Source organism: Heloderma suspectum, chromosome 1 (assembly GCF_057233095.1).
Source record: "Heloderma suspectum isolate Gila_16-S chromosome 1, 16-S_ref, whole genome shotgun sequence".
NCBI classification, from domain to species: Eukaryota; Metazoa; Chordata; class Lepidosauria; order Squamata; family Helodermatidae; genus Heloderma; species Heloderma suspectum.
Window position 1 is genome coordinate 371,233,585 of NC_139458.1, and position 14,587 is coordinate 371,248,171.

General features: G+C 39.6%; 1 protein-coding gene across 3 annotated transcripts in view; it reads right to left on the bottom strand.

Moving 5' to 3' along the window:
- Positions 1–1,746: 1,746 nt before the first annotated feature.
- The window catches only part of CEP170 (centrosomal protein 170), a 142,452-nt gene continuing 129,611 nt past the window's right edge, over positions 1,747–14,587 (bottom strand). For all 3 annotated transcript variants that reach the window (XM_084828218.1, XM_084828220.1, XM_084828219.1), the window contains 4 exons: positions 14,342–14,430; positions 8,971–9,064; positions 5,241–5,292; positions 1,747–2,723 (listed from right to left, as the gene is read on the bottom strand). In XM_084828218.1, the coding sequence (XP_084684344.1) occupies positions 2,437–2,723; positions 5,241–5,292; positions 8,971–9,064; positions 14,342–14,430 (522 nt within the window). In that variant the 3' untranslated portion in view covers positions 1,747–2,436. The remainder of the gene's footprint in view (positions 2,724–5,240; positions 5,293–8,970; positions 9,065–14,341; positions 14,431–14,587) is intronic.

Below are 14,587 nucleotides of genomic sequence, written 5' to 3' on the forward strand. Positions count from 1 at the left end.
CCAACTCTTCCTGTTGCAGCCCCTTGCAGCTCCAAAAATCCACTCCAGAGTATTGGGGGATCTTCATAACACTGTGGGATGTAGGGCAGTGGGCTGCAGCTGGGAGGGGATCAGCAGAAACTCAGAAACCCCCACTCTGCACTTGTGGAAGTGGCTTCTGGTTCTGAAAAAGTCTCTCTGGAACCTGCCCAATATTCTCCTCACTCCAAAGGAAAAAGAATGTGTTTACATGCAGGCTTGTATTTCTACATGTACACTGTTTCAAGCTTCTACAGATCTCTATATGAACACCTATTATAGAAGTAAAGTGGTTTATTATCTCTTGCACAAACATTGTCCAAAATGCAGGAAAATTCGTTCTCAGACACAAACACACAGTACATTTAGGAAATATCCCTTCATAATTACTGAAGTTCATTCAAAACACATCATGAACATTTACTGGTTCACACAGTTAATCACACATGTATATCAAATTATTGTATAAAGTTCCAGAAACACTTTATTTAAAAATGGAGCTGTAAATGCTTTTAACAACATACATAATAAATGTAACAAAAATAAATAAGGAGTATGTGTCCATACAAATAAGATTGTAAATGCAAACATTTATTACAGAACACAAAAGGTGTAAACATCTGAAAAACACACACAAAAAGAATTGTGTGAAGCGCCTAAATGTTTATATTTTCCATATGTATTTCCTATTTTCCCATACTTGTGTGTTTGTGGTTCTTCTCCCAAGCACTGAAAAGAAAGGAAGGAATGATGATGGCCAAAACCTTGTCACTGCTTTCAATGTATTTTGTTGTACACCAGTTTAAACTTTGACTGCACCTGTAAACAAGTGTTTTCCTGACCTCTGTTAACAGAGAGTGGGATACAGAGTTTGACAAGAGGCAGTTTTTAAGCAACAAAATTAAATCCAATATACAACAGGATTACTGGGTTTTTATTTTTATATCTCTACAAAAAGTGGTTTTGTATATTTAATTGGTCAAACGTTGCAATGACTTCCAAAATCCTGTACAGTTTAAAAATGTACAGGAAAAAAGTATTTTAAACACATAAGATTATTGCTGAAATATTAAAGACTATTTCATAAAAGCTTCAAAGTTGTATCTGTAACCCTAATACATAGACTGATGCAAAAACCTAAGAAAATTCCAGTTATTAGTTGCATTTAACAGGTGTTCTTGGTATTACAGTGTTCTGGAAATACAAGGCTGTTAACTTTTTAATTATTATTTCCAAATGTTAAGTTACTGGGACAACTTTTAAGATAAATAGGCTTATATGGGATATTTTAATAGCTTTGCTGTTAAGTAATATAAGCAAGAGGCCTATGTTAGCATTTTTCTTTCAGAAATTCTTATAAATGTATAAGACAGACTTATTAGAGAGTCTACAGGAAAACATGAGCAATTTGTATGCCTGGAGTCAGTCTATTGACCAGATTATTACTACACTACCTCCAAATCTTCTGAAGAAAATTTTACAACTCATGATCATCTCAAGGAGCACTTATTAATGTATTTTGTGTTGGACCTTGGTGATATAGCATGAGCAAGGATTTCAAGCAGTAGACTTACATAGCTATACATTTAAACTGGTTTCATAGTTCCAAACATCTGGACAGAAATGATATGACATTTACTTTTCATCGACATCAAAAAGACATATTGAACAGGATCAGCAAGGGTCAAATGGATCCTTTTGTGACGTGGACTCACACCACTGTGTTGAGGTGTGTGTGTGTGTGTGTTTTAAAGGATAGTTCTGACCACTTTTCTAAGTACAAAATTATTCGCCCCTTTTGATACTGATATGTTCATCTTTCACTCCTGGCAAATTCTTAGTGCAAACATAATATTTGAGCTCTGTAAACTGCAAGACAATGTACGTAGCAATGAAGTTATATAAATCACAATGGTTTGAAACCTTCAGTATGCAACAATGAATGTCCTGTGAAACTTGCTTTTCCTTGTATTGTAGGGTCTCATGGTATTAAAACACAGTATTTCCTCATTTAGATCCCCTTATTCAGAATCAAATTTAAGTGATCAATCATTTATAGAAATTTAAGTGAAGAGGCTCAATTGCAGATCAGCTTGGCACAGGAGATTTAGAATCTTAATAGTGATGGACTTTCACCTGCTTGCAGTCTGCTTTAACTAATTAAACTATGGAGGAAACGATTCAAAGTAAGTGCTTGCAAAGCCCATAAAATTACCACAAACAGCATTTCTATGTCAGTACCAATGTTTACCTTAATGAGTCAAGTGGTGTGCGACATCAAAAACATCACAGTTAAGTAGCTGGTATAATAAAGCAATGGTAATTTTACCAAGCTTTTTTTTTTTAACTCTTTGAACAATGGTATGACTCTCATTAAATTCTGCACATTCAATACTAAAGGTACTGATAACATTTATGTCATTCGCGCAAAGTTGGATCTTCCTCCTCTCCATCTGGATTGAACCTATTAAAATGTATACTGAAATCATGCTCAGATTCAACATTGCCAAGTTCACTTGAAGCAGAGGCAATGGCTGGTCGAACAGCCCTTGGTTCTGGTTGACAGTTTGACTGTATCTGAGGATGGGCACTTTGAGAAACAGGGCTGGACTTCTGCTTAGGTTGAGTTGCCTGGACAGAGGCAGCGAATCCCATATTGCTCAGAGCATCCAATGTTCCATCAGGGTCAATCATTGAATTTATCACTGAACAAAGAGGAAGAGAAGTTGGCAAAAAAAATCAATATCAGGATTTGTTAACTGTTATTATTCTAGTATTATTCAATCTTTTAATTTTATTTTAATGCCTATCTCTTCTTAAAATGCTGAGGTCGCCTTTTATGAACAGCATCATAACATATCTGCTGAATTTTCCATAATCTAAATCAATATATATTCATAGTTCAAGGTAAGAAACAGAATACAGTCTTTACTAAGGAATGACTGCGGAACAGATGTAGAGTCCCCTCATGCGATTGTATCAAATTGGAAGTCATGTAGTGGCTGCTCATTTGAAAGCACCAAAATGGTGCTGTGATAAAATTTGCCCTCAGTGAGAGGGCAAGGCTGTACGCTCAGTGAAAGCATATAGTCTTTTTGCATAGCTCCTCTTTAGTCAGCTTCCAGAGGTCACATCTGCAAAAGACTTCTTCGGAGACTGAATAGGCTCATGAATTACATCAATCCTCCACCATCAGCCTATACATGCAACAAAATACTTATTGATTTGTTTATTTGACTTATACCTTGCCTTTCTACCCCCACCCCCCACAAAAAATGGCACTCAAGGGACAATGCTCTGAGAAGTTATGCTGTCTGCACAATCCTCAGTCTATTGTTGATGCCAGCTTATCCTGCACAACCCTGTACCTTCTTTTTCAGAGAACTAATCTTGTACTGCTTTCTCCTGAGACCCTATAAAATGAATTAATAAACTTGTCGTAGGGTCATTTAAAGCAGCCAGTCACACTCTGCATGCCTGTTTTGTTCCCTGAAGAGTCAGGTGCTGCCTAAGTAAAATGTCCAGGCTCTGCACACTTCTGATTTGGGGGTGAGCCCGAAACTGGCAAAACAGAAAAATTAACTCCTGAAAACTGTGAAAAGGAAGTAAACCTCTAGGGTGTGGGAAGAATAAAGGGTTGAGCATATGAAAATGGTAGGATATGACTGACATCTTAGAACCTCTTCCATAAGTTGTATAGCAATCAAGAAAAAAGGTCTAGAGGGTTAAGAGTCCACAGAATGATTTCATGCAAATGTGCAAAAGAGCAGTGGAGGCTGATGGGACAGTGAATCTGCTCCAGGTTTCAGTCAGAACTGTTCAGAACTCTAAAGAAACTATCCAAGGTGCTCCACCTTGGAAAGCTTCTTTAGAGTCCAGAATGGTTCTGACTGAAACCCAGAGCGGATTCACCAGCCCACCAACATCAGTGCCATCAGCATTCACTGCAAAATAGAATGGTGAGGTCCAAAGCAGATTTGGGTCTTTTTCTTCATGTGAACTGAAAAGCAGCTAGCAAAGGATAAAGAAGATCTACCCTAGGATCCTCTGTATTGTTCACAGAACTTGAGAAAGCAGTGGGAATGCTTACAGGAGGAGATGGGGACAGATGCAATTCATGCTATCCACTCCCTGTGCTAATCAGAAACCTGGAGAAAAAAGATGCCTTCACTGATCTCCAGAATGCCTCAACAGCCACAAGGAGTATTTAGATTTCAAAATACCACAGTGGCAGAGCAACAGTCTTCTCGAGAATTCTCCTCAGGAATTTCTTGACTCATGCCCACAGAAGTGACATTTCAGAAGAATGTAAATGCAGAATGTAGATGTAGGCATATCTTCGGGTAGATGCAAAAGGAATTATTTCCAGGGAATTTCACTTAAAAGGTTATGAAGGGTCTCAGAGACCACACCTGGAGAACAGGGAAGGCAGAGCCAATACGTAGTGGCTCTGTGAGGACCTGGATCCTCGATGGACTGTAAAGCAGAACGATTGTGTTCATCTTTCCCAATGTTGCACGTTGCACATCTGAAGTACCTTTAAGCGCTCACATACTCTGGATGCACAACTGATCTCTTGGAAGTGGCTAATTAATTCTTTAAATGCCATATTTTTTCTTGAAGTGTTGCCATCTATAACAAGTCCTATCAAGAGAGAAACATAAGCAGCAGAGAACCTGATGCAATGTCTTCAAGGTCCAGAATGTGGAGGCTTCTGCTGATTTTGTCATGACAGCATGACAGCAAGACAGCAGTAGGTTCTGTGTCTCTGATCATTAAAGAAGCAAGGAAGGGTAGTGGAATTCCCTCTATTTCTCATACCAACACACTCTCTTACAGCTGCTGGGGGAGGTAGCTGCTGACTGAACAGTCCCCTGCAGAGTTGGGGAGATCTTTCCCACCTATGTAACAATCTGTGGTGAGATCCACTAGCAAGCACATGACAGGTATCCTGCTACAACTTTTCAGGGCAAAAACTAAGGTCTGAAGAAAAGGAAATAACTACTCTTGCACAGAAAAGGAGGGATTACATCCCACTGACTCTTGTCTTGTAATTGGAACCAAACGTTATTTCTATTTCCTCCCACAACTACTTTCCTATGCCCTCTATAACTTTTAATTGCAATTAGAACAGCATTTTTAAAAAGTAAATTAAATTAAAGGCCTGACACTATGATATTCTGAAAACCTTCACAGCAACATAGGTATAAAGTAATAAATACCTTGAAGCTGTTTCTCAACTCTCTTCAGTTCTTGCAATATTGATGATATTTCCTGCAGGACCACATTTATAGCTTTTATTAGCTTTCATTAAGGAGGGAAAATCCACACTTCATGTATATATATTAATGTTTGGTGAATATGTTGACACAGAAGAGAAACTGAAATTTTCATAGTACCTTTAAATTACCATCATCATCATCAACATTTCTATACCACCCAATAGCCAAAGCTCTCTGGGTAATTTACAAAGGATTAAACCTTAAAAATACAATATAAAACTTAATATAAAAACTATTTACATAGAAAACCATATTAAACAGTCAACACTAAAAATCCCAAGATCTATTAAAAAGCCTTATCATATGCTGAAAAATATCTCCAAGTAGAGAAAAGTCTTAACCTGGCACCAAAAAGGTGACACTGTGGGTATCAGGCAGACCTTGCTGGGGAGAGTGTTCCACAATTGGGGGCCCACCACCAAGAAAGCCCTCTTCCTTGTTGCTATCCACTGCACCTCCCTCAGAGGAGACATTTGGAGGAGAGCCCGAGATGATGATCATAGTGTACAGGTAGGTTCATACTGAGTGAAGCACTCTGTCAGGTACTGTGGGGCTGTGTAAGTTTATAGGTCAAAACCAGCACCTTGAATTGGGCTCAGAAACATATAAGCACCCAGTGCAAGTAGGCCATAATTGGTATTATATGTTCAGACCTTCTGGTCCCTACTTTCAATCTGGCCATCACATTTTGCTCAAGCTGCAGTTTCTGAACCATCTTCAAAAACAGTCCCATATAGAGCATTGCAGTAATCTAATTTGGAGGTTACCAGAGCACAGATTACTGAGGCCATGTTATCCCAGTCCAGATAGGGGTATAGGTAGGCCACCAACCAAAGCTGGTAGAAGGCATTCCATGCCACTGAGGACACCTGAACCTCAAGTGACAAAGATGGCTCCAAGGGAACACCCAAGCTGCAAACCTGCTCCTTCAGGGGGAGTGCAACCCCATTCAAAACAGGTTGAGCACCCTCCATCCAGTCAGAAAAATTACCCATTAACACTTTGGTCTTGTCTGGATTGAGCTTCAGTTTATATAGCCCTCATCCAGTCCATTGTTGCAGCCAGGCATTGATCTAGCACATCTATCATCTCATCCGATTAAGATGAAAAGGAGAAACAGAGCTGCATGTCATCAGCATGCTAATGACAACACACCCCAAAACTCCAAATGACCACACTCAATGGGTTCATGTACATGTTAAATAGCATGGTGGACAAAACCAACCCCCATGCATTCCCACATTGGAGAATCCACAGGTCCGAGCAATACCACCCCGCCCAGGTACCACCTTCTGAAGCCATCCATCCAAGTAAGAATGAAACAACTGCAATGCAGTATCTCCCACTCCCAATTCAGACAATCACCCCAGAAGGATACCATGGTCAATAGTATCAAAAGCTGCTGAGAGTTCAAGGAGAATCAACAGGGTCACACTCCCCTGTCCATCTCCCAACAAAGTTAATCATACAGGGCGACCAAGGCTATTTCTCTGCCAAAACCTAGCCTGAACCCCCAGTGAAATGGATCCAGCTAATGGGTCTCATCCAAGAGCTCTGGAGCTGGTTGGCAACCACCCGCTCAAGGACCTTAAACAGGAAAGGAGCATTTGCCACCAGCCTAAAGTTGTTGAGGTTTTCCAGATTAAGGGAGGATTTCTTCAAAAGTGGTCCCGCCACTGCCACTTTCAGGTGATCTTGGACTTCCCCCTCTTGCAAGGAAGTATTAATCCCCTCCCTGGCGCAGCCAGCTGTTCCCTTCCTGCCAGTTTTTATAAGCCAAGAGAGGCAAGGATCCAAAACAGAAGTGGATGCATGAACATGTCCAAGCACCTTGTCAACTTCTTTGAGCTGTACCTATTGAAACTCATCAAACAAAACTGGATGCCTGTGCTCTGGATACCTCACCTGATTCACCTACACTGGAGTGCAAGCCCCAGCAATTTTATCTTGGAAGTGCCTTGCAAACATATTACAGCAGGCCTCTGACAGATCCACAGTGTCCTTAGGGTGACCATGTAATAAGCCCCAGACAACCCTGAAAAACTCTGCTAGATGGCACAAAAAGAGGCAGAGAGATATTGTTTCTTTGCCACCTTCACTGCCCCTAAATATCCACACCAGTGTTTGCATCCACTAGGAGTTTTTCTCCCATCTGCACTCAAGCCATCTCCTATTTTGTTTCATTACTCTCAGTTCTGGGAAATACCATGGAGCTGTACAAGCTCTACCCTGGAGAGGCACTCAGGAGCAATCGTGTCAACTGCCCAGGTCATTTCTGCACTCCACAGGATAACCAGGATTTTGACAGGAGAACCAGCCATATCAGCTGGAAACTCCCACCAGCGCCCTCTGGAAACCATTTGTATCCACCTGGGGGTGGAACATTTTAATAGGTACCCCACCCTTGCAGAGGGGAAAAGCTGCTTTAAGTCTAAACCACAATAGGAGGCAATTCAAAGTCCCCCACCTTCAGATCTCAATTTCCAAGACAAACTGAAAATGTGCAACCATTGAAGTTCCACACATACATACCTTTACAGGGAGAATTTGAAGGATTAAATATAGCATCCTTTATTTCTTCTGGGGAAATCTCATGGCTTTTAGAACAGTCTATCTCCATGCAGACTGAGTAGATTGCCCATATTGTTGTTTTTTAAAGTTAAAAGCAGCTGCAGTGGAGACCTTAGACTGGAGGATGGTCACTCCTTCCCCTCTGCTTCATTTCCCCTCCCAACTCTCTCCCAGCATCACAGCATTTTCCCTCCCAGCTCTCTCCCAACATCACAAATGCGGGTGATCCTGATCATGGATCTCCTATGTCACATCTAGACTGACCCATTTATGGATCCTTTCCCCTGCTATTGTTCCCCAAGTTGACTCAAAATGGCACAAGCCTCCTGGCTGAACACTGGCTTTGGGAAGCCCACCTGATTTTCAGCTCTACACAGCTGTGGAAGCTGCTTTCCCCCAAGCTGAGGATATATATCTAAATCTATATATGTGGCTCAGTATTATTATCTATTACTATTATTATCATAATAAAATTATGATAAGCAACAAAATCAAATTTTCTTATTGGAATTAAGGGTACAAGCCTATGCATGTTTCTTCTGAGTAAACAGGTGCACCCTGGGTACGCATAAGCCTCCGAACTTGGAGACTTATGTGTATACAATGCAGTGCGGAGGTGCCTTCTGCCTCCCGCACCCCATTCAAGCTAGATGGGCGATTTTACCTGTCTAGCAGAGGCTTTGGGGAAGGGGCATGAAGGAGGCTGTGGTGGTGATAGGAAAAGTCAGCTGCCCCAGTCTCCTCCCCTCCTCACCCCCAGGAACACCCCATTTCCCCCATCTCCACATTCCATTTACTGAGCATGGAGAGGTAGCCAGTGCAGTTCTCTCCACACTGGCTACAAGGGGGCAGGGAGCATGGTTTCCTGGCTCTGAGCCCTGTCTTCGAGCTCGAATCCAGGAAACCGAATAATCCTATGTCCACCAGATGCTGTCTAGGGAACATAGGATTGCTCCTTAAGTTACTTTTCTTTGCACTGTAGTTTCCTATAAAAATCACCTTTTAATGTGAGGTATTCTTTAGAGCTTTAACAATAATTGTGGGCCCTTTTCCCTTTTCAACATGCCTATGTGACAGTGAAAAATATTATTTATCATACCATGCTTGACGTTTTCACAATAGGGATATCACTTTCAGCTCGCAGTTTCTTTTCAATGTCTTCCCAATTCCGATCTTTGTCCTTAAATAATATTCTATAGCCAAGAAGCACAGAATAGTGATATAAGCCTTATCATATAAACACTTATGTGGATCAATGAAAATAAAAGTTGGCCAGCTTAAAAAAAAAAATTAACTGAATGTTGCTCAAAGTAATGATTGGGATTTGCAGGAGCATGGCAAGAATATATTGCTCTTGTTCCTACTTGCGGGTGAGGCAAAGCTACAAAGCGTATTTTACCCTATCATTTTCTTTTGAGAGTGTGTGCACACACACAAATGAAGATATATTTAAAAATCCAAAATGGTTTCCTAACTTTGCAGTCAGCTCCCATTGTAGGCACTGTATTTCCCACACCTTTGAGAACTGGAGGATGGAAATATTGGCAAATATTGAAAATACTGGCAAATATTGAAAAGGGGAATTTCTGTTCTGAACTGATACATGCAGGACTTAAGATAGTAGGGTTGAATTTTATTATTAGTATCATTTTTATATAAGGCCATCTGTGCACATGGTATTTTATACAGAGTTTAGTAGGACAAAGAAAGGATTAATAATTTCTTCAGCCCTCAACTTTGTCAGTGAGGGGCTGAAGACAAACTGGGATAGAGAGCTGGGGGTGTGTGATTAAAAAAAAAAAAAAAGAATATGGCCATGGGAGTGCATTGAGTTTTATAGTCACTTATAATTTTAAAGTGATTTATATAATAGTACACACTGATCTATAATAATTTTATATATGGTAATGTTACTCTGTTTATTCAAAGCTTGCAGTCTAATTTTCAACAAAAGTCTTTTGGAAATGAGTATACACAAATGGGTTATGAAAAATAACAAAATTGCTATCAATGGTGTATGCTGAAAATGGCTTTTTCCAAGTTATTTGTGTACTGGAAATTAATTCTATCAAACAAAAGCCACAAAATATTCCTTCATGTCATTCAGATGCAATTTAACTGTTAAGAAAATTTGATCTTACCAGTGAATTCTCGCTCTCTGTCCTATCACAAGGAAACAGCAGATAGGGCTAAAAGAGTCCTGGTTCCAGAGGAACAGTTTCTCCTTTCTTCACAAAAAGGAGACTAAAACCTGACAGAGAACCAACTCAAGAATGTCTGTAGTATCATGCTTTGTCATTATGTACAGTTGTAATGAGGCACAAAACAATGCGCCAACAACCTTAATATAACCAAAAAAAAGGCAGCAATTTCCCCAGTTTACTGATAATGCCAGCCCTATGTGTGTGATTTTATAATTTTGGATTCTAGAATACAGCAGATCTTATTATCTGCCTGTGAGGAGGACATGCAAGAGGTTCACAGAGAAGACCAAGTTTTACACTTTAATTCTCTCTCAAGCAAACTAGAACAAGAACCAGCATCCCTATAGACACATAATCTTGAGATGACCTTATTGCACTGGCAAATGCATAGGTGGGCAGGGAAAATGAAACCAAAGGTAACTTCCAAGGGAATCCAAGCCCCCTCTTACTATAAAGCAAAGATTGGCAGATGCCTAACTGCTTCTAGTTCCTCACCCATCAGCGACTTTTAGGCCTATGATAGGATTTCAGAGGAATACAGCTATACATTACCTTCTTGAAGAAGAAAAAAATGGGAAAGAAAGGGTGCTTGGAACCCAAGGCATAGTCACTCAATTTGAGTCCTACCTAGAATATGTTGGTAGCTGAAGAAACCCGATGTCCAAATGGGCAGGACTGGAACAATGTTGGAAGTAAAACCTATGATTTTCAAAAACTGTAACAAAATACGCCACTTTGTGAACAAGGGGTGAATTTCAACGTCATGTGAGCAGACTTCCACTTGGCAATAGGACTTCCCCTGCTTTTCTCCTGGAACCCCGTGAGCCCCCAAATCTGCTCCAGCAGATCCCCCAACCCTCTAGAGTAGATTTTGAGGGTGAATAATGTTTGCAGGAAGAGGGAGAATCCATCCTGCCAGCGGTGTCACACAAGTTTGGATTTCACCCAAGTAATGCTAGGATATCTCGAGAAACAAATGTAACTCCAAGATAAAGTTCTAGATATGAATTAGGCAGGACTTACTTGACAGAAACGATCATCTGGATATTCCAACCAATCCAGAAAACTTGGATTAAAACCCCATTCATAAGTTCCTGGGTCACAACTCATTTCAAAAATGTTCATGAGGGAAAAAAACAACCCTACCTCTAACGAATTAGTGTATGAGAATAGTCTTTTCTGGGAAACAGTTTAAAGTTAAAGAATTAAAACTGAAAGGATGAAGTTTCATTTTTAGACTCACCTGTAGGTAAGACATAATATAAAAACCAAATACAAGCTGATTTACCTTTATTTGTTTTTAAGGTAAAGATGTGAAATACCAACTCTCTTCTGATAAATGTAGAAGTGGATTTTCTTCAAGTATTATTTTGATTAAAATTAGTAATGGGAATAATTAAATGTCCTACTTGCCTTTTATAACCTGCTGTAAAAATAACTGAAAATGTGAAAACAATGGATTAAGAATTCACATATACTAGAAAAAAAAATCTGCATACAGAAATGTGTTCCTGCATTTATATTGGAATTTTGCACAAGATATACTAATATGGAATAGGTGGAACACCTTTCCTACTGTGGTACTTTCAGTTTCAAGGTGTCTTTCCCTAGGTCTGTATTACTCTGCAGATCTTTGGTTAAGATAATGCTTTTGTTTTCCCAGCTTTCTCAGTATCTCCATATCTGAAAAGTTCTCTTATTTGCTTCTTCTTCTCCTTCAATTTCCATGTATGCATGGATGCCTTTTTCTGTTCTATCCTTCTCAGCTTACTGAAGTATAGTGGGAGAAGGCCTTCTCAGTGGTGTTGCCCAGCCTTTGGAATGCTTCCTCAGCACCACTCTGATGTCTTTCTGCACCAAAAGAACTCCTTTTTTTATTTTCCCAGTCTTTTTAATTTTTGTTGAACCATTTTATTTTGATTATTTTTATATTTTTATGATGCATCTATAGATTTGCTGTTTTTAGTTCATTTTAATAGATTATTTTATTGTGTAACTGTAAATCATCCTTTTAATGTATTTGAAGGTCAGGGTATAAATCTAATAAATAATTACATTCCATTGAGATGATTAATGCACACAGAACTACTCAAGCCTAAGCTCTGGATTTTTTCCTGGCTACTCTCCGTACTGGACATGTCAGCATTTCTTAAAAACAACAACATACTAAAAGAGTTACAGAAAATTCTCAGAATGTCTGTCTGTTTTCAGAAACCACAGTATATGCAAATATCTGCTATGCATGCACACTGATGCTTTACAGACATGTCTCTTACCAAACCTCCAAACATTCCTCCTGTTTTCATTTTTGTTAGGTCTGTGGCCTTCCAGCTCACTTCCTCAGATGTCTAGGAATAACCTTCTATAGCTGAAAGGTTTTCCTTGCCTTCTATTGCTTTTTAAGCCCTGTTCTATATCATGCTGAAATTCTTTAAGCTCATTACAATACTGATCAAAGAAGGTAACATCTACTGCCACTATTGCTTAACCACATATTTTTCTCCTGGGAAAAACATTGCCATGATGAGTGGCAGACCCCTAGCCTGCTTCTCTCAAGACAAACATTTTGATATTCTGATTTGGAGGGAACTCTCAGGGTCTCAGTCCCATGTCTGTAATAAAAAGGTAAAGGTGTCCCCAACCAGTCGTGTCTGACTCTAGGGTGCGGTGCTCATCCCCGTTTCTAAGCCGAAGAGCCAGCGCTGTCCGAAGACGCTTCCGTGGTCATGTGGCCGGCATGACAGAACATCGAGGTGCACAGAACGCTGCTACCTTTCCCACCGAGGCGGTACCTATTTATCTACTTGCAATTTCTTGCTTTCGAACTGCTAGGTTGGCAGAAGCTGGGACTGAAGATGGGAGCTCACTCCGTCACGCAGCACTCGGGTCTCGAACTGCTGACCTGCCGACCTTCCAGTCTACAGTTCAGTGTCTTAACCACTAAGCCACCGCGGCCCTGGTATGTCTGTAATATGGGAATACTATTACTACTACCCTATCTTTCACAGTTGCAAGGTCAACTGAGATAATGCACTTTGGAAAAGTGTCATGCCATTTTTATTTCCAGTAAGCTACAGGGCATTTTAAAAATGAGCAGGTGTTAAAATTTAGTACTTTAGAGAAGGAGGAGGGAGTAGATATGACCAAAATAACCAGCAAGTGTTAATGCACTTAATGCATAGGGAGAAATAGGTGTGAAATGCATAGGGAGAGACAGGTGTGAAAAACTTTAATTGAGAGAACAGTACATTTGGTGCAAGTGTCATAAAGGAAAAAGGAAACATTTTATTACAGCAGGAGCCTACAGGAAGAATTGGCATTAGGCATTTTCTTCATATTTACAAATGGAATCAGGTTGAAGATTAAGATAAACACTAGTTCATAACTTGAACAATGTGCAGTTGTGTTATTTATACCAGAGACGTTATTACTGTCATACTGCAAAGTGACAGGTCTAATTAAAAACACAGATGTTAGAAAGGTAAGAACATTCTAAATTCTTTCCCTCACATTGTCTTATTTCCTAATTACTGGTGCCTTTTAATTCATCTTTAGTCAAATAAAATATGAATTTAAAAAATCTGTTTCAGAGCAGCATCTTGATATGGCCAATGGTGCACACGTGACCACTTTGAGGTCACTCTGGCAAACGTATCAGCTATATGCATGTGAAGGGGAAGCAGGATCACCCCCACTCCTCCCAAATACCTGTCCAGCTTCTAGACTTTATATTTGTATAGGGTCTAATTGGAAAAAATCTAGTATGCATAGGCTAAAACTCCACAATCAATATCCCACACAAAATCTGTGAATCAACAGTGTGATTTGGACCTATAATGTTGTGTGTGTGTGTGTGTGTGTGTGTTTGTGTGTAGGTGCTATGCAAATTAGACACCCATGCATAGACCTCTTTTTAGATGTCCTCAATGTGCCTTCATCATTAGAACCAAACTGTTTTTAAAACTCAAGTACTTGACTGGTCACTGCACAGATGACTTGACAAGAAAGGTAGTTGTTTAAGACTGAAGCAAAGAAATTCAATGTATTTCATTGTGTGCTGTCCCCCTTTCTGTGCTAAAGGAGTTCTTTGAAATGCATACTTTATTAATAAATATGCAATATAATTAAAAAAGACAAGCAGGGCCAATCTGTAAAGCAAACTGCAGATTTTCCACTAATTTTAGTGGGACATGATTGCAGTCAAAGTGAACATCAACCTTTAATAACAATTCTTACAACATTTCATTAATGAGGAGCAAGTGTTACCTGATTTTACCAGCTGTTTTATCTATAGATTGTCTAATTTTCCTGGAAAACTGGAAGACTGAGGACAACAGCAAGGTATCTCCCATTACCTGAAATATTTTGAAAAGACAACTTTTCACTGAAACAGTTTTTAAATAACCTTCTAAAAATTAAAGCAAGAATACCCAGGCTTTTTCTTCCCATATGATTATTCTGATGTAATTCCACTTTAGCCGAAACCAAGGATCACACATATCTCTTTGACTC